Below are 24557 nucleotides of genomic sequence, written 5' to 3'. Positions count from 1 at the left end.
CATTGGGCTACAGAGTCAGTCTCTCTCTCACTGGTCTAGTGAATATTTAATTATTTATACAAAGTGGAACAGCTCCAACAGGAGAGCCTGAAAGGGAGATTGACTCTATACACCGTGCCTGATTCAGGGTCTCCCCCATCCACCTGAGTACCCTGATCACTTGGCTTTTTTTTTTATTTTTTTTTTTGGGGTGGCAAAAATGTTTTCAAAGGTCTAGCTTTTGTTCCAGTGTGGAACAAAACCAATCACTGAAGCGTCAACATTTTTTCATGAAACAGAATTCTTGTTTTTCAGCCAGCCTTAGCTGTAGGCTTGACAAATAGATTTTGGAAGAGCTTTTAAGCATAAGCATAGCTGAGATGGTTTGGGAAACGCTAAGAGAGACCCGGTCACAGAGGCAGGCAGACGAGCACACACACACAAATGCCCCATAAAAAAATCTGTTAATTGAGAGTGAATGTTGCTCAAATGCATTGCCTACTAATGAATTCTTTTTAAAACCAGGACTCACTAGTTAAGACAACATTTACATACACACCAACCTCAAATATGCTTTGCCACTCAAACATCGTAATTAGAGCTGGTTGAATAATGAAAACCTATTTTCATACACATACACACACAATTTCTGAAGTGGTTTGCATTTTGAAATGTTCTAATAGCATTTTTTTTTTCATTTTAAAATTGAGGGGGGTAATTTTCAATTTTTTAAAAGAAAACTTTTTGAAAATGAAATGGTTGTTGAGACACTTTGTTTACCAGAATCCTATGAAAAAAAAATTTTTAATGATTACAAGAGGCCTCTTTTTTTTTTAGATGAAAAATTTCAACGTCAATTTATTTGCAAACATTTTTAAAAGCCCATTTTTTACCAGTAAAGTAGCTGTTCAAAAGTTTCAACCAGCTTTAATCATAATGCCCAAACACACATTGTCTGCTCAACTCCCTAACCTCTCTCTCATTTCCACCATAGAACCACTTGCGCTGCACACACACAATCAATCATAGAAGATTAGGGTTAGAAGGGACCTCAGGAGGCCATCTAGTCCCACCCCCTGCTCAAAACATCTAAGTCCTCGTAACAGCTAGAACATTCATCATAGCTAAAGACGAATGACCACAAAATATGTGCAGTGGTGAAGTTTGTATATGAAAAAATATGAGGTCAAACTTGAGGTTGGGTTGGAGCAAGCACAGAGTGAGCATTGCTGCAAAAATCTGGTTTGACAGCCTGAGCTTGCACTCATGTAAAACCCATCTCAGTAGTGCAACTGTGGAGGAAGAAGGCATATGGATTAGGGACCAGGCTCCCTGCTAGGCATCTTGTCTTCCTGCCTTCTCACAGTCAGGAATAGGGGAGTTACATGTGAGGAGGACAGATAATGAATTAGGAAGCCAGGCCAGGCAAGAGGGGAGAAAAGTTGCAGCTGGTGGATCCAGGCAACTCTGGAAGTGTTTCCATGCAAAGCAAATTAAATTATAGCAAATTAGGGAAATTGCTCTTTTGAGGCCTGATTGTGACCCCTGGCAATGCTCCTATGCAGGGCAGCAATGCTCCTATGCAGGGCACCAAGGCGGCATAAGCATTTCAAGGGCAGCAGCATGGTGGGAAAGAGACACTGCCACTGCAGGCAGAGCTTTAGTTGCTCTGACACGGAGGGAAAAAGTCTACTGCAGGACTTACTTCCCTTACAGAGCAGTGAGGGAAGCAGGGACTAAACTATGACCTTCTGAGTCACAATCCGGTCCCTATTCTACTGTTGGTACAGCGAAGCTACATGCTTCCTCTTACTGGGGATGGATTGTGAGGTGCCAATCCAACCCTTTATGTTTAAATATACAGTATGAAAATGACTTCTCAAGTTATGAGAAAGGGTGTGGGTGTGCAGAAACGGGGGTGGAATTTGTGGTGATAGTGGTTGCTTGGCTACAGGGAGCCAAAGAAACATGAGACAGGTCAGGACCAAAATTCAGTAAGGGATTATTTTAAAGTCTGTCTTCTGACCAAGCTAGTAATTGCTTTACTAAAATAATAATAATAATAATAATAAAAAAAAAAGACATGGACATGGAAAATTAAATTTTCCTTTGATGAGCTATTGTGGTTAATTTCAAGACTAAATTCAGTTATTAAAATAGGAAGTAGAGGGATTTCGGGCCTGTTTTAAGTACAAATCTTAACGCAAATTTAACTATGGATTTGCTACTGATGCCTCGATACCAAATGATGCTAATGCAGGCACAGTTTGGGTTAGAAACCAAAAGGAAGTTACCAGAGAATTTTGTGTCTCATTTTAAACTTGAACATTCTACATAGTTTTAATTTCTGTAACAGTTTGGCTTTAACCTGTACACTAAATAGGGACCAATCCAGCAAACCATGTTGAACTTAAGCACATTAGTTGTCCAAATGACAGGGACTGCTTAAGTCTTTGCTAGATTGGGGTTGTAAATAACTTGTGTCTCTCTTATTTTTCTTCTTCTTCTATTTCCCTTATTTTCATCACATTCTCTCCGTTTACTATCTGCAGGTGTTTCTCTGCCTTATGTTTAATAATCTCCCACCTTTCTATTCCTGTGTTTGTTCTCTCCTCTTCCCAGCTCTACCCGCTGTTCCATAATCTTTCCATTCCTCTCTCACCTATGTCATTGATTTTTGCCATCTTCCTTATTGCTCATTCCACTGTCTCCACCCATCACTAATCCTCTGCATTACCCCACTCCCTACCACACACAGCCCTGCTACTCTCTCAGACCTCATACATATGTACCCGCATGCATATCCACAAGGCAACCTTTGAAATCCTTAAATGAGATTCTGATACCTATTACAGCACAGAATACAAACCAGAGTTCGTTCCATGAAAAGCCCACTAGGTGTTTACAACTGCTTGCATACTTCATGAGGATATTAATGCCCAAAATCTATTGTTTCCTCTCTTCCCTTCCCCCATCCATCTCCCCCACATAATCTATTCTCATCCCACACTTGCCTCTGAAAATGTCAGGTGTTTTGGGGTTGCCTGCATGAGGCCTAAGACAGTGATAGAAACTTATCTTGACAGCGAGGCATATGCTGCGGGACTTCCATTGAGGTAGCCCTAAGTAGGGAGGGTTTGTGTGCTTTGTAGGAGGAACGGGAACCTCACCTTATGCAAATCGGTGCTTCTAATCACTGGCAGGCAGGAGTTTGGGGTAGTGGAGACACAGTCGGCTGATGCAGCAGGAAGCAGAAGCCAGCAGGGTTTTGCACTGGCTGACTCCATATAGACTCATAGACTTTAAGGTCAGAAGGGACCATTATGATCATCTAGTCTGACCTCCTGCACAAAGCAGGCCACAGAATTTTACCCATCCACTTCTATAACAAACCCTTAACCTATGTCTGAGTTATTGAAGTCCTCAAATTGTGGTTTGAAGACCTCAAGCTGCAGAGAATCCTCCAGCAAGTGACCCATGCCCCATGCTGCAGAGGAAAACCTCCAGGACCTCTGCCAATCTGCCCCGGAGGAAAATTCCTTCCGACCCCAAATATGGTGATCAGTTAAACCCTGAGCATGTGGGCAAGACTCACCAGCCAGCACCCAGGAAAGAATTCTCGATAGTAACTCAGATCCCACCCATCTAACATCCCATCACAGACCATCGGGCATATTTACCTGCTAATAATCAAAGATCAATTAATTGCCATCATACCATCCCCTCCATAAAATTATCAAGTTTAGTCTTGAAGCCAGATATGTCTTTTGCCCCCACTACTCCCCTTGGAAGGCTGTTCCAGAACTTCACTCCTCTAATGGTTAGAAACCTTCGACTAATTTCAAGTCTAAACTTCTTAGTGTCCGGTTTATATCCATTTGTTCTTGTGTCCACATTGGTACTAAGCTTAAATAATTCCTCTCCCTCCCTGATATTTATCCCTCTGACATATTTATAAAGAGCAATCATATCTCCCCTCAGCCTTCTTTTGGTTTAGCTAAACAAGCCAAGCTCTTTGAGTCTCCTTTCATAAGACACGTTTTCCATTCCTCGGATCATCCTAGTAGCCCTTCTCTGTACCTGTTCCAGTTTGAATTCATCCTTCTTAAACATGGGAGACCAGAACTACACACAGTATTCCAGATGCCAGTGCCTTGTATAACGGTACTAACACCTCCTTATCTTTACTGGAAATACCTCGCCTGATGCATCCCAAGACCGCATTAGCTTTTTTAACAGCCACATCACATTGGCGGCTCATAGTTATGCTGTGATCAATCAATACTCCGAGGTCCTTCTCCTCCTCGGTTACTTCCAACTGATGCATCCCCAGTTTATAACAATAATTCTTGTTATTAATCCCTAGATGCATGACCTTGCACTTTTCACTATTAAATTTCATCCTATTACTATTACTCCAGTTTACAAGGTCATCCAGATCTTCCTGTATGATATCCCGGTCCTTCTCTGTATTGGCAATACCTCCCAGCTTTGTGTCATCTGCAAATTTTATTAGCATATTCCCACTTTTTGTGCCAAGGTCAGTAATAAAAAGATTAAATAAGATTGGTCCCAAAACTGATCCCTGAGGAACAACACTAGTAACCTCCTTCCAGCCTGACAGTTTGCATTAGCCTGCCCAGAGAGTCACTGCGGTGCATTAGAGAGAGGGGGGAAACTGGCCCAGCAGCCCATTGAAGTGACCAATATATTAAATGCCTGGTTACTTGGTAGCCCACTGGTTTAATTTGGAAGAAACATGCAAAAGTTCAGATCTCATGCCAAACTCCTTGGCATGGAAATGAGGCTGGATTATCTTGCAAAAACATTTTCAGTCAGATTTCCAGTTCTTACTGGTCTGGGCTGAGTCAAAAATACCATTTACATTTCTTCTTTCCTGGCATTTCTGTTTCCACTCCTGGCCAGAACGAGGAAATGGACAGAAACAGTACATTAACACAACTGAAAAAGGATCAGCCTTTTAAAACCACAATAAAGTTTCTAATTCACTTCAATCATTGTTTTGGAAGAGGGTGCCAGATGGCTTTTGTTTCATTGGAATAGTTTGCCCTTCCCTATTCATGACGTCTTCTCGCTTGTATTTTTTGTTTATCCATATTACATATCACAGTTTAAACACACAATACAACCTATGTTATTACACAATACAAAGTCAGAAGTATTATGTTTCTCACTTCTATTTAATCAGACAGGGGATTATGTATACTCTGCCTTGCATTTCACATTTCAATTACAGAAGTTACAATTTCAGAAGTTAGGGTACATTCCTCTCCCCATTCTTATATACACTTTTCAAGAAAGGTTTCATTCCATTCTCTTCACCTGGTATGGCCAGATTGCAGACTGCTATTAGTAAACATATAAAAAGGGAAATTTTCCACTTTTCTTGTGTCTATTTATTAAAGGCAATATCGTTCCTTCTGTTCCACTGGGATTCAAGCCTTGTCACTATTCCCTCAATCACCATGACTACATGGTGGCACTTCTCTGACTGTGTAAAACGGCAGTGTTCCCAAAATTCTCTCAAGAAAAAAAGAAAAAAAAAAAAGTCTTCCTAGATCTCTTCCCTAATGTTAGATTTTCCTCTTTCTGTCATCAACTGACTCATCCATTTCGATCTCTTGTCAAATTCAGAGCTACAAACAACCTCCATTCCTGAGGTGTTTGTGGGCATGACTACACTTGCAAGTTAGAGCACATTAAAGCAGCCCCTGGAGCCCTAACTCATGACGCGTCCACACTGGCAAGGCACGTAGAGCGCCCAGACTCCGCGGCTAGAGCACTCCTGGTAATCTACCTCGGCGAGCGGAATAACATTAATGCACCCCTGCTGGAACGTCACAACACCAGTGTGGACGCCCTGGTCTATTAATGCGCTCTGATCGGCGTCCAGAAGTGTCCCACAATGCCTGTTCTAGTCACTCTGGTCATCACTTTGAACTCTACTGCCCTGCCCTAAGGTGACCAACTGCCAGACCTGCCCTTTAAATTCTCTGGGAATTTTGAAAATCCCCTTCCTGTTTGCTCAGCAAGGCGTGGAGTGCTCTCAGCGAATCTTTCCAGGTGACCATGCCTCCATGCACCAAGTGATCCCCAGTATGGAGCAATGGTGAGGTGCTGGATCTCATCAGTGTTTGGGGGGAGGAAGCTGTCCGGTCCCAGCAGCACTCCAGCCGTAGGAATTACAATACTTTCAGGCAGATATCAAGGGACATGATGGAGAGGGGCCATGACTGAGACACAGTGCAGTGTTAACGTGAAGGAGCTGTGGAATGCCTACCACAAATCTCGCAAGGCAAACCGCCTCTCCGGTGCTGCCCCCGTGACCTGCCGTTTCTACAAAGAGCTGGACGCGATACTTGCGAGCAACCCCACTTCCACTCCGAGGACCACCATGGACACTTCAGAGCCCAGTTCAACAATGCAGGAGGAGGAAAGCGGGACCGAGGGTGCTGAGGAGGAGGAAGACACCCCGGAATCCCTAGATGCATGCAGCCAGGAGCTGTTCTCAAGCCAGGAGGAAGGTAGCCAGTCACGGCGGCCGGTTCTTGGGGAAGGACAAACACCAGAGGAGGCTCCCGGTAAGCAGCTTTTATTTTGGGAAGAAAGTTATTCGGTGCGGGCTCTTGGGGCGAGGAGGGTTAGGACTGCATGCATGCCTAGATGCGGAATAGGGCATTGATTTGCACTCTCACATCGTGATAATCGACCTCAGTGATCTCTTCAAAGGTCTCATCCAGAACTTGGGCAATGCGCTTGCACAGGTTTCTTGGGAGAGCCACTGTGGTCCTTGTCCCAGTCAGGCTAACATGTCCATGCCACTGTGCCATGAGGAGCAGAGAGACAATTGCTGCACACAGGAAAGCTGCATATGGGCTGCATTGTAGCAGAAGACCCTCCCTTGCTTCCCAGGATGAGCTCCTGTTGAAAATGTGGGGATATGTATAGGGGCCCCCTGCAGCTGTTGGCTCTCCCCAAGGCACAGAAACCCAGAGGACAGCACAGCCATAAAACAATCAATGTCCCTTGACCCTGTGCTTACTCACCATTTTGGGGCTCCCATGGGTTATGTGCACTTGCTTTGAGAGGGGCAAATTATGCTATTGTGTAGACTGTGCTTGCCCTTAAGTACGGGGAAAATCATTGCTCTGTCTGGTGTGAACAATGCTGCCTCTGTTAAGTGTTGCATTTTGCCTTTACAGATGCAACCTTGAAATCTTAGCTGTCTGTGTTATCACTGGCCGAAAGACTCCAAAGAATTAGGAACAGGCCACGTAGAAGCAAAGAAGACATGCTGTATGAAGTAACGCAGTAGTCCTTTAACAAGAATCTAAAAGTGCAGGAGTGGAGGGAGAGTGAAAGGAGGATCCGCCAGCAGAATGAGGAACGCTGGCAGCAAAGCACAGATCGGCTGATAAGCATCATGGAGTGCGAAGCGGACTCGATCCAGGCACTCGTAGCCATGCAGATGGAGCACTGCCACGCCCGCCCCCCCTGCAGCCCTTGTCCCAAAACTCTCCCGTGTCCCCACATCACCTCCAACCCACTTTCCCCAACATCCAGGTTCTTATTGCCACCAGCTGCATCCAACATCTATAGCTTCACCACTCAGCCCTGAAAACTACAACCCTTACCCACTGCACTCAACCCCTATCACCATGCATTATAGCCATCCTAAAGTGCAGCACTCATTGCACAGCACTCCAGACAGGAAGGCTGAGTATGATAACAGGACATACGCAAATCTGTGATTGTACCGCTCCCCACCCTACCCCCTTGCCCTTTCTGTTTCCTAAGCAGTTATGTTTCTTTTCAATAAATGGATTTTTTGGTTTTGAAAACATTCTTTATTATTGCAAAAAGTAAAAGATACCTTAGCCCAGGAAAGCAACAGGCACTGCAAGTCAGCATAGCAAACACAGATTCCTACTACCATTGGAACCACTGCACTTCACTCCTGTGCAGAGCACCAAACATTACTGGTGGCTTTCAGCCTCAAATTGCTCCCTCAAGGCATCCCTAATCCTTGAAGTCCTATGCTGGGCCCCTCTAATAGTCCTGCTCTCTGGCTATTCAAATTCAGCCTCTAGGTATTGAACCTCTGAGTTTCATGCCTGAGTGAATCTTTCACGCTTCCCTTCAAAAATGTTATGGAGGTACAGCACGCCAATATAACCACGGGGATGTTGTCATCAGCCAGGTCCAGCTTCCTATACAGAGAGCGCCAGCAGCTCTTTAAACAGCCAAAAGCACACTCCACAGTCATTCTGCACCGGCTCAGACTGTTGTTTAACCACTCCTTGCTGCTGTCAAGGCTCCCTGTGTAGGGTTTCATGAGCCATGGAATTAAAGGGTAAGCGGGGTCTCCAAGGATCACAATAGGCATTTTGACTTCCCCTACGGTGATCTTCTGGTCTGGGGAAAAAGTCCTGGCTTCCTGAACAGGCCAGTGTTCTGAAAGATGTGTGCATCGTGCACCTTTCTGGGCCAGCCTGTGTTAATGTTAATGAAACACACATGGTGATCCACAAGCACCTGGAGAACCATAGAGAAATACCCCTTCCAATTAACGTACTTGGAGGCTAGGTGGGCTGGTGCCAGAATTGGAATATGCATCCCATATATCACCCCTCCGCAGTTAAGGAAACCCATTTGTGCAAAGCCAGCCACAATATCGTGCACATTACCCAGAGTCACGGTTCTTCTGATCAGGATGCGATTAATCGCCCTGCAAACTTGCATCAACACAATTCCAATGGTCGACTTTTCCACTCCAAACTGGTTAGTGACAGATCGGTAGCTGTCTGGAGTTGCCAGCTTCCAGACTGCAATAGCCACCTGCTTGTTCATCGTCGGGACAGCAGGGTGGGGGTGAGCTCATCACACTGTCCCATGAAAATGGCTTTTCTCAACTGAAAGTTCTGCAGCAACTGCTCATCATCCCAGACTTGCATGATGATGTGATCCCACCACTCAGTGCTTGTTTCCCAAGCCTAAAAGTGGTGTTCCATGGTGGTGAGCATGTCCGTGAATGCCACATGCAATCCCGTGTCATATGTGTTACCCGAGCAGATATCATCGTCGGACTCCTCACTGTCAGTGGATCTTAAGGAGTAACTCGACTGCCAAATGTGACATGCTGGCAAGATTCCTCAGCATATTCCTCAGCAGTTCTGGCTCCATTCCCACAGACTGAAAGGGAAGACAGAGCATGCAGTACAAAAAAACGTTGAAAGATGGCGCCAAATGTGGATGGAAGCACAGGGATTGCTGGGATGCGAAGTGATGCATCACGGGGCGTTGGGACAGGACCCAGAATGGCCCGGACACCCCAACCCCTTCCCACAAGCCACAGCGCCAGAATGGGAAGAGGTGCTCTGTGGGATAGATGCCCATAATGCATCGCTCCCAATGCCACTGCAAGAGCTGCTAATGTGGCCATGCCAGTGCGCTGTCAGCTGTCAGTGTGGACAGACTGCAGTACTTTCCCTACTGCACTCTCCGAAGGCTGGTTTAACTCAAAGCGCTTTACATTTGCAAGTATAGCCATGCCCTGTAACTCTCAAATGTTCATATCTCTGATAAAACGTTATGGTTGTTCTTTCAAAAGTTTACAACTGAACATTAACTTAATACAGCTTTGAAACTTTACTATGAAGAAGAAAAATGCTGCTTTTAACCATCTTCATTTAAATGAAACAAGCACAGAAAGTTTCCTTACCTTGTCACATTTTTTTTCATTAAATTGTGCCTCTTTTTTAAGTGGTTTACGTTTAACACTGTAGTGTACCATATTTGCTTTTTGTGTGCGTCTCTCTCTCTGCTGCTGCCTAACTGTGAACTTCCTGTTCCAAATGAGGTGTGCGATTGACTAGTCAATTCGTAACTTTGAGGTTCTACTGTATAAAGGAATTACAATAGCTGGGGTGTTTCTTCTATTAGCGACTCCATTTCTATTGACAAGAAAGGAGTCTCTCTCCTTTTGGCTACACAAAAAAGCTAGAAGTGTCCTAACACTGCAGTGGGACTAGCAGCAGATGACAGTTGAGCAAAAGAGAGCCCAACTCTATTGCAGTCATGGAGTTACTTCAGATTTACAAATTGAATATCTGGCCCTTTATCTCTCAGATGAGCGGGAGCCAGATTAGTAACACCACAGACTGAAACTGATTGAAATCTGGTTCTTTTTTTAATACAAAAGCAGAAATGGTTTTCTAGTTTACCCCCTTGCATACACACTCACACACACATTGTGAACTACAGAATAGCGATACTACTATTGAGCATTTACGGAGTCCCTTATAGTTTTTTCAAAAGCACTGTAAAAAGGATTAATTAATCCTCATAACACCTCTGAGGTAGGCATTATCCCCAGTTTTCAGATTGGGACAGGGAAGGTGAAGGTCAACATTTTCAAGTGAGTGATTAACATTGGGCTCCTAAATTTATGTAATGTAAGTAAAAGTGGCTTGATTTCCAGAAGAACTGAAATGTAACCACCTAACAGTAGGCAGCCAGTGTCAGAATCAGCAGAGGGCTGGCTAGAGTAGAAACAGGCATAGGATGAAGCAAGAATGGAAGCAAGGGCTAGCTGGAGCAGGAGCACAGGCAAACTATCAGAACTACTAGGCTGTGGGAGTACTCCCAACCAGGTACTGAAGTTGAGCAGATTGCTTCCCTTAGGAGTCTACGTACCTGCCTTAGGATCACCCAGGTGGGTTCTTGCCTGTGGACTGGCTGAACCTAGATAAATGGCATGGAGTCTAAAAGGTAATTGCCTCCTAGTACCCCTTTGTGGGTCCTTAGCTTGGCCTGCAGCCTGAGGGTTTGCTAGGCTGGAGCTCCCTAGCTCCCTCTGCCCTTCCCCAGCACCGCTCCACCCTAGGTACCCTCCTCAGCTTCCCAGACAGCCAGGTCCTTCTCCCTCTAGGGAGCTAGAGAGAGTGTGTATGTCAGTCTCTGGCCCTCAGCCCTCTTACAGGGCCAGCTATGGCCTGATTGGGGCATGGCCCCCACCTGTGGATGCTTCTCCCAATCAGCCTAGCTTTTCCCCCGCCGCAGCCCTCTCCCAGGGCTGGTTTAAGCCCTTCAGGACAGGAGCGGGGTGACTACCCCGCTACAGGGTGAAAGAATAGAGGCAGGGAGGAACCAAAAACATAAAAACTGAAGGTTTTGGGTTTTTTTAAGTTTTCCATTTTTCATCAAAAAAACCAGGACAATATTTTGACCAAAATAAAAAATTTCCAAGCAAATTTTTATTTCAGTTGAAAAGAATAAGATTAAACTGCCACCTCAATGCAAATGCACTGTTGGCACTCTTGCTTTTAGTCCTGGTGACACTGGAATTCAAAATCATGAAAGATTCCAAAAGAAAAGAATTACAGGAAAATATTTCATAAGAGTTCTGAACATTCTGGAATTAAACTTATTGGGCCATATGGAGTTGTACCCATTTATGCCAACTGAAGATCTGGCTTATAGTGGTGATGTCAATGTCTACCTAGGTGCGGGGTATGAACTACTCTTATCTATATGTGGCCCCTTCATCTCAGGTTTGCAGAACAATACCCGAGCAATGAAAGGAAGTTTGTTCTGCCACTAACTGAGCTGTACCTGTTCTGTGAATAAGAAACTACAGGCTATATGGATAATTGCATACCTTTCACAAGCACTAAAATAAATAATGCTAAGGAATAAAAATATACACTGTATTTAGTCTAAAGATCAAGCATCAAAGTGAACTTTTTAAAAAACTGAACGTTAATTTTGCAAATAGTTCATTATCTAAATTACAAATAAAATTGTTTAAATATTTCAGATTTTGTTGCAAATAGACGTTATTGTCTATTCAACTAGCTCACTTCCAGGAAATTGTTAAATATTATAATTGGATATAAAGCATTTCAACAGTATTAACTGTCATGATGAGGACTGGAACACCAGAATAGATAAGGATTTAAAATGGAAAGTGAATGATCTCATCTTGATGATAAAGGCCACAAAGAAATTATTAGGAGTCCGGTGACATCTTAAAGACTAACGGATTTATTTGGGCATAAGCTTTCATGGGTAAAAATCCCACTTCTTCAAACAAATTATTGAAGTACACAGCAATAGCATGGAAAGCACATGCCACCGTTATAACTACATTTCCTACAGGCAATATTTCTTGTGGTGATTTACAGGGCTTTTACTCTTCATTAGAAGCTTCTACTGTCAACAACTGGAATGTGGGCAGTCAGGCCTAGTGGTTGGAGCTGGAGTTGGTAGCCAGGAATAGGAGCCCAGGGCCAGATCCGAATTACGAAGTCAGGAATCGGAGCTGAGAGTCAGAGTTGAGTTACAGCAGTGAAAACAAGGCTGGGGCCAAGGGAGGGGCAGGGTGTGGGCAAATACTTTGAGCAGCCACCAAATTGCTGCTGCTGCTGGGCCTAAGAACTGTCCTGCTCACTCTCGCCACCAGTTGGGCGGTGTAGCCCATCAGGCCGCCTACTTCAGGCCAGTTGTGCTCATTAGGTTGTCCAGACACTGGATTTGCTGCAGGCCCTGATTCCTGACAGTACTCCCCACACAAGGGCACCTCCTAGGCGCCTGGTTTTTCTGGGTTCTTCCCATAGAGTTCTCACAGTAGGTCCAAGGCATGCATGTTCTCTACCACTTCCCAGACCAGTCATCCAGACTGTAGCCTTCTAAGTCCACCAGGTCCTAAAGTCTTCCCCTAACTTGCCAAGAGCAGAGGATTTCGTGAAACAAGTACCCCTCCTCTCCATGGACTATTATGGGTGGCAGTGCCGGATTGGAGCCATTTAGGTATGGATTCTCAGTGTAGGGCTTTAAAAGTGAAATGTGAAAGAGGATGGATCTTCATGGACTCGGGCAGCTGCTGGGCATAAACTGGGTTTACCCATTCTGTAATCTTGAAGGGCCCAGGTATCAATAATCCAGTTTGGCAGATGAGCGGCTCAGTTTAAGGCTTTGGGCAGAGAGCAACACCTTGTCCCCTACAGGCAGATTTGGGACAGCCCAACATTCTTGGTCCACGTGTTCCTTAAAGGCTTCTTTGGGAGACTGCAAGTGTTCCTTATTCTCCCAGTGCAGGTGGGAGGCAAAATCCACAGTGGTCAGCAATGAGGAATTTAAGGGTAAGTCTGGGTGGAAGCAGAGGTGAGAGTCATAGTTTGCAAAGAATGGGCTATGTTGGGTCAAGGCATGGTTTGCATTGTTATATGCCAATTTGGCATAGCACAGGGGGACCCAGTCATCCTGGTGGTAACTCAGAACACAGTGAAGAGACTTCTCCATGATTTGATTGACTCTCTCTGTTTGCCCATTAGTCTGCAGGAGATAAGTTGATGAGAGAAGAGATTTGATGCCAACGAGTCCAAGAAATATTCTCCAAACTCGGGAGATGAACTGAGGTCTCCAGTGTGATACAATGCTTGTTCATAACCCTTGGTAGTGGTTGACATTTTCCAGGAAGAGCCAAGCTGTCTCCCATGCAGGGGGAACAATATAATATGGGATGAAGTGCACCATCTTTGCTATGAAGTTGATGGCAATCAGGATTACCGAGTATCCCTGAGTGTGTGGCAGTTCTAAAGTGAAGTCTATTGATATAGTAGACCAAGGCAGTGGAGGTGTGAACAGAGGATGGAGGAGACCTAGAGATTTTGATTGTGTGTCCTTGGTACGGGCACAGAGGTCACAGAACCTTATATAATCCTTAATGTAAATTGGTAGGCCTGGCCAACAGAAATTCCTCTAGACCAGATTCCAGGTCTTGAATTGGCCAAAATGGCCTGCAAGTGGTAAATTGTGGCACAGTTTCAATACCTGAAGCCTAGATTATCCCCCCCAGAACATAAATACAACCCTTGCAACAGAGAAGGCCTTTCTGAAATTGGAACTTGGAGTCAGGCCGGATACCCACATCATTCAGAGTCTGATAGATCTGGGTCGCAAACAGGTTGTCAGGGAACAGGGAGCAGATGGAGGATTTCAGACTGCTGCCAACTGTCCTGTTGACAAAGTGGGAAACCTTGAGCACGGTGGCAGAGGGCTCTTTGCCAGGTTCAATATATTCATCTTTGCAGGATAGATCACCCACCATCCCATTTCTTATCCCTGGGCGATAGGTAACTTTAAAGTCAAAGCGAGCAAAGAAGAGAGATCAGCAGATCTGGTGCTGGTTAAGGCATCTAGCAGTCCATGGGTAATCCAGGTTCTTGTGGTAATCAGGACTTGGACTGGGAATCAAGCCCCTTCTAGAAGGGGTCCTTCATGTTAAGACTGTACTGCACACATAGCAAAATTAGAGACATCAGCCTTAACTGTAAATGGACTAGTGGTATCTGGGTCAATCAGGATGGATGCTAGGTGAATGTCGATCAAAGGTCAACTGAGCCTCCACGTACCAGACAAACCAGGCTCTCTTTTCAAGGAGTGCCATAGAGAATCCTTTAATAAATCACTTGTAGAAATTGGTGAACCCCAGAAATCGCTGCACTCTGCGTTCATACCTGAATGCAGCCCAGCTGAATGTTACCCATCTGGGTCGGACAGGGATTCTAACTGTGCCAGTTCACCTTAATGTCGTCATTTAGGCTGAGCTGGAAATGATAATGCTGGGTGGCACTGTTCCACTCGGCATCTACTACAAAGCATCGGAACTCTGTGATGTAGCTAGCAGCTGGCTGGCATCGCTGCAGCAACACCTGAAGTGTGACTTTGACCCATGTTACGAGCGTATGGCCATCGACGATCACCTCCATAGCCTGAACAAAGTCCTCAAACTGTCCCAGAAGTGGGCTTGATTCTTCCAGGAGCAGAGAAGCCCAAGCCAGGGACTCCGAGTCCCCACTAAGCAGGCTGATAATCAACCCCACTCAGGCTTGGTCAGTAGGTACAACATAGCAGAAATAGAAGCAATACAGATTTAGGGTGGCAACCTGGGCCTGCAAGGTCCATAGGGCTCCCACTCTCTGTCAGAGAGCTAATGGCCTTTGTAGGGTCCATAGTCACATCAGCTCCAGTTCCCTGTTTGGGGGCTGCTGTACTTAGTGGTAAGAGCCGGAGTCAGTCGGCAGGAGCCAGGCCGAGGGTCAAAAGCAGAGTCAGAGGACAGATGCCAGCACTGAGGGTCAGAGCCAAAGTCATAAATCAGGAATCAGAGATGAGGGTCAGAGCCAGGTTATGTGGAGTGAGGCAAGGCTGGGTCCAAGGCAGCAGGTGGGCTGAGACCAAGGAAACAGAAGGGCTGGCTCCAAGGATGGAAAAAGGCAGGAGCAGGTGCAGCAGCTATCACAGCTGTGGGTGAATGCTTTGAGCACCCACCAAACTGCTGCTGCTGGGCTTAAGAGCTGGTCTTCTGACTCTTCCCACCAATCAGTCTGTGTAGTCAATCAGGCAGCCTACTACAGGCCAGTTGCATTCATCAGGTTGTCCTGAGGCTGGCTCTGCTGCAGGCCCCTATTCCGATATCTTCATCTATCAGTTGCACCTGTTGTGTATGTAATAGAATGTAGGAGAATACATTGTGGGGGATTACAGGGATACTGCAGGTGTGATGACAGTGTAGGGGGGCCAATATATGCACGCATTTCACACTGCTAGCTACAGCCCTACAAGCTGGTTTTAGTCAAGTAGAACACACCCAGGGGGCAGGCCCATGCAACTCTATTTAATGCTATTTAATTATATAAGATTTAAGGGTATAGTCTCCCCTCATTGCTCACATGGACCTTCGCTTCTGACACTAATATGGCCTTGGCCTTGCCAGTGAGAGTTCTATGCTGAGATCTGTAACTATTTTACCAACAATGCATTCCTATTCGTAGCATATTGTGATTCCACCATCTTTTAGGTACAGCTGCTCACAAACACCTTAAAATGTGAACGCTTATCCTGTGAAGGGCTAAGTATCTCCTGAGTGTCCTCCACTGAGAATGGAATCAGTTAGAATTGAGGATGTTCAGAATTTCACAGAAGGCACTCAAGGGGGATTTTCAAGAGAGCTCAGCATTGATCCAACTCTGTTCCAATTGGAGTCAAAGATAAAACTCCCTTTGATTTCAACAGGAGCAGAGTTTGGCCAGTGCTGAGCTGTTTTGAAAATTCCACATACTGTGCTTTGCAAGTTTAGGCTCTGAGTCATGCCTTCTTAATCTGATATATTTTGTGTGTTCGCTCATGATTCACTAGTATGGAAATATCTAGGAGTCAGACTTCGCAAGAAAATGTCACAAAAGGCAAACCTAAAATGTCTCTAATTAAAAATAGAACATATATAGATACAACAGGTTTCCTTCTACACTTGTTCTCAGACACCATATTCTACCCAATATTCGCTTTGTGTCCCTTTCTGTGATCTCACTTTTCTCTGCCTTTTTTACGTTGCTTCGCCCTAAGCTTTGAAGAGCCTTCGCCTTCATTTGCGACAGCCCTCCTATATCTCTGTGTGGAAATCTCTTCTGAAAACATAGTTGTGCACTTAGACTATGCCGGTCTGCTCCAAACCAGTAGCCTGCATAGTATTCATTTGATTCAAATTGTAATTTGCTTTGAATGGGAATCTATCAAAACGATGTGTATTGTAAAACATCGACATCTATGGCACTTTTAGTAAGATAAGCACTGAAATTTTTATAGCAAGATGTCTAATACTAATAGGACTAAAACATATGTTTCATTGTATATGACTGTATTACTTCACACCATTACTTTGCAATCCTGGTTCTAAAACTTGCTGTAAACCTAGAAAAAATAAGATCTGAAACTCCGACATTTTAAAATCCTGTATTCCTACTTCAATGCTGAGAATTATTTACAAAAGAATGCAGTAGAAAATACTTCCCATAAACATTAGTTTATTCATACAAGAGGACAAATACAGATGTTTGTAACTATCAGCTTGTAAAACCTAGGAGTAAATGCAGAGACAATTCAAATACTCACAACAGTGTAAAATCATGGAAAGTGCTCTTATAGAAACGACAGAAGTAATTTGCATTTATAATATCTTTCTACAGAATGTCTCAAGCAGCTTTACAACTAAATAAAACAAAAGTTATCAGCACTTGGTATGGTTAAAAGCCACTGCTGAGATATTTTTATGGAAAAAGATGTTAACAGAATACAGGATATGAATTAACTGATGATAGCACTCAATGAGAAACTCAATATAAAAATGGTTAAACCTAGAGGGTATGAACCAAGGTCCCTCAAGAAAGCTAGCTGCAGTGACAGAGCTCAGGACTACACACAGAGTTGTAATGGTTTAACTGAAGGTGTGATTTTAAACCAATGCCAAACGCGGTGAGGACACTTATTTCAGTTTATTAGGCTTATTTTGGTTTAGTTTAAGTCGATTAAGAACAGGTTTAAGCTAAATCAAAACAGGACACTCTTAAATCAAAATCAGTGTGTCCATATTGGGGCTTGCTAAATTGAATCAGTTTAACATTACACCTTAAGCTAAACCAGTGCAACTTTCTTGTGTAGACAAGTCCTCAGAAAATTGTTACAGGGGACTTACTGGGTTAAGCACTCTGTTTTATCTGGATGAGGTCTGACTAGTAGAGGAGCCAGCTCTAATGGACACTCAGGGTCTAGTCAAACCTGTCTGAATTCCTTTATATTGCAGAACAGCTGCTCTAAAGGAGGGTCAGTGCCAGGACCCGCCCTTACACAGCCAAAGGCTAGTGACTTTGGGAGAAGGGACTTCCCTGGGTGAAAGGAACAGATGATGATGGAAGTGATAGTGTCCTGAAAGCAAGGAGACAGCAACCAAGGAACAAAGGGATGGGAATGGATCAACGGGTCCATCACAATCAGTCCACAATTTAGTGGAGCCCTATATGCTACTCTAACCTGCACCGGGGCCAGGACTGGGGACAGGCATTGCCTCCCTTCTCAGGCCTTGTGCCAGGTTCATCACTTGCACCAGGCGAAATAAGTCTAGAGAAGAGAGTGGGTTGTTGTTTTTTTTGACGCTGGTGTTTTAGTTCAAATTTCTGCAAGTGGAATTACAGAACTTCTGTTCAAGATAAACAGGATTTTTTGTAAATATATTAAATCAATGGCACTAACAAATACCCCGATCCAGTGTCACCAATTTCTCTCCTAAATGGGAAACTGATCTGCTATCGTTGGGCAAAGGGGTAACAGGTTCTATCAGGCTCAAATATAAAGAGAAACTGAGCATCCTAACTAGTAATGGATAGAAATTCCATTACTGCAAAATAGTTAACGTAAGAACATAAAAATGGCCCTACTGGGTCAGACCAAAGGCCCATCCAGCCCAGTATCCTGTCCTCTGTCAGTGGCCAATGGCAGGTGCCCCAGAGGGAATGAACAGAACAGGTAACCATCAAGTGATCCATCCTGTCGCTCATTCCCAGCTTCTGGCAAACAGAAGCTTACAAAGGGCCCTGGCTCCATTGATACAAGTAGAGATGGGCCCAAGCCATAAAATTGAGAATCAAATTTTTCCCAGATTTCTGAGATGTTCAGATCTGGGTTTTGGCTTTCAGTACATCTCTAAACACAAGATTACCATTGGGACAAACCAACATGTTGATTCTGATCATAATAAAGGGTTATTCAAGGCATCTAGCACCCCACAGGAGAAGCTTTGCCCGCTTTGTTGTTGTCTGTTGTGAGATATTATGTACAAAAAGAAAGCTACATACAACAATTTGTTATTTCTAGTCAACTGCAAGGGAAGAATTTATTCTGGTGACATAGTGGTAACACTGAAAAAGTTCATTCTGTACAAGAGCTGTTACCAATTCCTGCAATATTCCCCATTGCTAAGCACAGGGAATCTCTCTCCAACCAGCAGAACCTTTCAAAATAGGAGACTCATGTTCAGTGCAACCACCATTTATTCATTTAATATTTGCATGAAATAATTCATCCCTCATTTTTCTTTTCCCTTGCCTTCTCTCTCTCTCTTTTCAGATGTTAACAGCAAGTAATCCAGATGGGGTGCAGGTGCTGTAAAATGATACAAAGGTACAGCAGAACAAATGGTGCTTGGAATCAGAGTAAAATCAAAGCTTGTTAAAAATAAATCCGTTCTCACCTGCATTCATCCTTTAGGTTAAAGATATTTACCATGTTGCAAATAATCCAGGAATTTACAGTTTAGATCAATTAAGGCATTTTGAAGCCCAGAAATACTGATTTCCTGTAAACTTCATGTTGGTTTATTTTAATTGAGTTTCATCTCTTTAGCTGCTAGCCCACAGAAACTATGTGGCAATGGAGGCAAATTCTCACTGTAGCGTTTTCCCACCTCGGTGGCAAGAAGCCAGACTAGTTCAGTGCATGGGGGAAGCTGTAGGATCCATCATCTTCTAAACACTGGAAATGTTCTGTAAATCTGCAGGTAGGGCAGAGACAGCTCCATGAAATCCCCCACCTTCCATCCCTGCTTCCATTGTAGCCTTTACAATAACTGGCTTTGGGTAGGTCACATGGTAAAGGGCTTTCAATTTAGACAGCCCTGACAGCCCAAGCTTCTCAATGCTCCACTCAGCCCTATGCGGACGCCATCCCCATCACAATGTATTCCTGGGGGAACTGTGCACCACTGCACATGCACATAATTTAGGTCCCCTGCAAATTTCTTTGCTTCCCTGCAGAAAAATATGACTTTCTGATGAGGAAGCAAGGGGAAGCCACAAGAGCAGTCATGCAACACCCACCCCCCAGCAGTATGTTTTGGATACCCAGGGGAGCCGGCAAACAGATAGGGCAGGGGGCAGGACGAGGGACTAGGGAAGACCCAGCTCCTAACCCTGTGCCGGAATCAGCTACTAGTCCTGGCTGGGCTGGGGAGGATGGGACTTCCTCTTCTCTGGCATGGCATCCAGGGCAGGGTCAAACCCACCCCCAGATTTCTCCCCCAGCTGCAGGAAGCTCTGAAAACTCTCCCCCCGCCAATCCACCCAACTCCTGTGCACCTAGACTCCCTCATACCCAGATCCTCCCACCCAATGAGCCCCACTCCCCCTGCACCCGGACTACCCCTATAAGCCACCCTCACCCAATCCCCAATCAGCCGCACCTGGATCCCCACCCCACTGAGCACCACTCCCCCAAACATCTGACCCCCCACTGAGTCCCCCACACCCAGACCCCCCCCCACCGAGCTCTATGCCCCCCCACATCCAGATCCCCCTACTGAGTCCCAACCACCTTCACCTGGACCCCCTGCACAGTCCCATTACAGTTGCATCCAGAACCCTCCAACAAGCCCCCGTGGATCCAGATCCCCTCGCACCCAAGTCCCTCACTGAGCCACCTGCACACAGATTGCCCCACACAGAACCCTCTCAATCCACATCTGGATCCCCCCACACTAGCCCCTCCACACTTGAATCCTGCCTTGCTGAGCCTGCCTGCCCACACCTATTGCACCTGGCACAGAGAGGGGCAGGGCCCTCGGGTGTTTCTGGGGCAGGCCCGGGCCTTGCTCTGGGTCAGGGTCGGGTGCAGCCTCACCATTGAGTTCGTGTTCGGGGTTGGGGGAGCTGCACAGTGATCTCCCACCTCCATGCAGCCAGTGGCCTGTGCTCCCCAGTGCCATGCTGGAACCTTCACATTTGACAAATAAAATTTGCAGAATTTTAAAATATTGCCTGCAAAATTTTTAATTTTTTGGCACAGAATTCCCTCAGGAGTAACCATGGTGAGTGAGGGAAATGGGGAAGGAAATTGAAACTACCAGAGAAAATAAAGGGGGAGGGGCATCGTGAAGAAAAAACAAGAACACCTGTGTCAGATTAATTAAAAAAAAATCAGAAATGGAAAAGGAGCAGAGGGGGTAAAAAAAGGAATGGAAAAAATAAAAAGAGAGGGGAAACAGAAGGGAGATGTGAGAGATAAAATGCTCAGAGGAAAGGAAAGATGATGGCAGTTGGGTCAGGACATGATCACAGGGAACATCTACGGGGTGCCCACCTGCTAATCGAGCCCCCCGGGGATAAAGGTTGGGAACAACTGCGTTGTTATAAAGGTGGAAGGACTTCTTGTCCTGTGGCTGTGACATACCCAGTGAGGCATTCCATGGCCTCTCTGTCCCCTTGTGGAGCCTCTGACCTACAGCCTAATTGTTCTGTAGCATTCAGTCTCTTGAGAAAATGACCTCAACTAAGTATGTGTATTTTATGCTTAGTACACAATACTGTAGGTTGGGTATAGTTGCGTTAGTTGTTTAATCTCAACACGTCAGAGTTGGGTGTAATCAGTTTCCAGTTTCTAAACAGAGAAAATATTAACTGGTAAAATTCTCCTTTCCCCAGCTATATCTTTGATCCAGAAGATGTACAATCCTCGAGATACCCCAATGAAGTAAACAGTTACAAACCAGACAAGCAAGACAGCAATAAATTCAAAGGCGATCAGAACAGTGAAACTCCAGTGCATAGAAATGAACTGCAAAATGATGAATTAAAGAGAACAGAAAATAAAAACAAGTTCAATAGCACAAAAGAGGCCTTCTCGAACCACAGAGGAACTGCTCTTGATGAGGAAGGCCTAGGAAACTGTGTTGAAAAGTTTGACAATGCTCACAGTGGTGCCAATTCCTGTCGTGGTATGAATCCCCTTCCTAATCACAACACAAACCGAACCAAAGAAACAATCACACATGGAAATTCCAGCCAGTCAGCAAGGTCTCCTTTAGCCAACAGGACAAGAAACCCCTGCACCAATGGACTCTCTTTACCAAATGAATCTGGCAAAGAATGTCACCCAGAAACAGGCGATCACAAGAAGCCGGAGTCAGAAGAGCCAGAATGTTCTCTAGATGAGAACTCGCCGTCTGCAGGAGAAAACAGCTCTCTCACAGAAAGTGCAATACTGGAGACACAAAACGATGCCACCCAATTACCAGACCTGGATTACCTCCCACATGGTAGCCAAACTAGAAACTATCATGCTCCTGAAAAGGATAGTTTTTCAGACAATTACACACATTCAGACCAAAATGCAGAGTGTATAGTGATAAATAAGGGTGAGGGCCCTGGCCTAAGCCTGCCTTTGCACATGAAGGAAAATTATGATTCAGTGGAGGAAGCTCTTAAAACTGAGTCTGTAAATGTGTGTGTCAAAGAGGACATGCCTGATGGTATTGCATCTGAGGGCCTCATAACAGAAGCACAAGAGGAAAAGCACATTAACCATAAAGAAATTAATGGAAAAATTGAGGAGGAGGAGGAGGAGGACGCAGAGGTGGCAGAAGCTCTTGCAGCGCTGGAAGCTGCAACCGCAGGAGAAGATTATGAAGAGGATGAGGAGTATTAGATGGAGAGTTCTTTCTTTCTAACACATTCACAGTAAACTTAGCTCTGGAGCTGTGTGAAACACTAAGGAATGCATGTGTTGTACAGAACAGACAATTATTGTATAAAGCACAAAAACAGAAGGAGCTGGGACTAGAACGTTGATCATTTTAGCTGCTAAAACACAGTCCTTTACCACCTGAACTGAGGAACTCCCTTGGCTTCTGGTAGTAATAAGGCCCATATCTTTCCCATAGGCCACGAACAAGGGCATAGCATCACTCACACAAAGCCAGCATGTTACAATATAGTTCACGTGAAGGTTTTCTTCAGTTGACTCGAGGGCTTGCACACACCTCAAGTTTCAGGTTCAAATGAATCTTGAAGCACAACTATAAAAACCAGAGTTTCTCCATTTCTGGTAGATGCCATACAAAACCACAGAACTGAATTATTTCAGTGTAAAAAAAATATACAACTTACCCTAGGTTCAAAAAACCTTTCAGCAAACTTGACCTGGGATTCTAGTTTGTTGCAAAGCATGAAACCAGACAAGTTTCACATCATTTGGGTTTCACTGTGACTGCATCTCACAGCTCTGCTAATTTCTTAGTCACAATCTCTTGACTCACCAATTGTTTACAAATGGATTTTGCCTCAGAGCCTCCCAGAAGCAGCAAAATCCACTTGTAAAAAAATAAAAATAAAAAAAACAGTGAGGGCTAAATTCATCCTGCTGTAACTGGACGGCAGTCCCTAAACTTACAGCAGGGAGACAGATGGCCCCAAATCAAGACCCTACACTTTAGAACTTTTGAATCTCTACTTTCAGAAATGTTTCCCCTTTCTGGATAATTTCATATTTTTAATTTTCGGTTAGTATGTTAAACTTCCTCTTGTACGATTTCTGGTTGGAAGCCTAGGAGATATGGAAAATAAACACTTCATGTTTAAAGTCGCCAAATGTTGGACACTGGCGAATGGCTGAGATAGAAAATGTGCTCCAAGTTTTATACCGAGAATTGGTGGCTCCTGAATTGATTATAAACTGTTAATAAAATAATTGTTTTAAAATTTAAAGAACCATTATCTGTTGACTTTTATACTGTTAGGTTTCTAAATTATGCAACTATTGCTAAAAAATAAATTTTCAAAGAAACTTAATATAAAACCCATCCTCAATTAATGTGTGTGAAAATTACCAATTGTTATGTCACCTTTGCCTGTGCAATATATGCTATTTTCCGCCAGTCTATATAAGTGAGGAAATGATAGTGGTACTATGCCATTGTAATTCTGCTAATTTTAGTCGATGGATCAGAATTCTGAAGGTAGAGCTCGTATCTGATCTATCCTAAAACCTTTAATCTGTAGTGTTTACTTAGACCTAAACTATACTGAAAAGTTAAGTCGACATCGATACTTTGGTCAGGGGTGTGAAAAAAAACCCACACCCCTAACCAACCTAGCTATGCTTACCTAAATCCCAGCAAAGATGCAGCTATGTCGACGGAATGATTCTTCCGTCGACCTGGCTACCATGACACAGGGTGGCGTTGTTCCCACGCTGTTGGAAAAACCCCTTCCATCCATCTCATTGTGTAGACACAGCATAGATTAGGCCAGCATAGCTAGAGCGACATGGCTATGCCAGCGGTCACCAATGCATAGACATATCCTTAGTTTTTCCCAAATAAGTACTACAGTATTAAATCCATATTTCTGCTTCTCAAAACACTACACATATTCCTGCTAATGGTGATTTAAATTCCTGCTTCAAGAAAGCTAAACATGACTGAAAATGAAATAGTTGGCACATTGCATCTTTAAAATAAAAAAAGCTCCATGTGTCCTTAATACGGAACATTAGTCTCAAAAGACTGTCCCTTTCTTCTGCCTCCCCAGAAGTGGCTCCATTTCAGTGAGAAGTGAACTTACTCTTGTATGTGTATAGTCCGTAAAGTGCCCGGATGAAAAGCACTGTATGAGTGAGATATTTTTGTGAAACTGAGATGTGTTAAATGATAATGTTTAGTAAGGCAAAGTTATACTTACTAAATCTTTTCATATGTGATTGTATATATATACACACACACACACACACACACATATTTACTGTATTACCAAATTCCACTTTAGACAATTTGTACATTATAGATAAACCAGACATACTAAGAAATTGCATATATGCCCTTATATTGTGAAACTAGATTATTATGTAAATATAAAATCTGAATATTCTTCTTCATATTTCTCATACTGCAGCTG

At 44.1% G+C, this 24557-nt stretch overlaps 1 protein-coding gene across 3 annotated transcripts in view; it reads left to right on the top strand.

Moving 5' to 3' along the window:
- The window catches only part of C5H4orf19 (chromosome 5 C4orf19 homolog), a 68750-nt gene extending 45434 nt beyond the window's left edge, over positions 1-23316 (top strand). For all 3 annotated transcript variants that reach the window (XM_039541406.1, XM_039541405.1, XM_039541407.1), the window contains 2 exons: positions 18961-19014; positions 21309-23316. In XM_039541406.1, the coding sequence (XP_039397340.1) occupies positions 18983-19014; positions 21309-22311 (1035 nt within the window). In that variant the 5' untranslated portion in view covers positions 18961-18982 and the 3' untranslated portion in view covers positions 22312-23316. The remainder of the gene's footprint in view (positions 1-18960; positions 19015-21308) is intronic.
- The last annotated feature ends 1241 nt before the right edge of the window (positions 23317-24557 follow it).

This window comes from Mauremys reevesii, linkage group 5, assembly GCF_016161935.1.
Source record: "Mauremys reevesii isolate NIE-2019 linkage group 5, ASM1616193v1, whole genome shotgun sequence".
In the NCBI taxonomy this organism is placed as follows: Eukaryota; Metazoa; Chordata; order Testudines; family Geoemydidae; genus Mauremys; species Mauremys reevesii.
The sequence above is the reverse complement of the archived record's forward strand: the minus strand, read 5'-3'. Positions and strand labels throughout refer to the sequence as shown.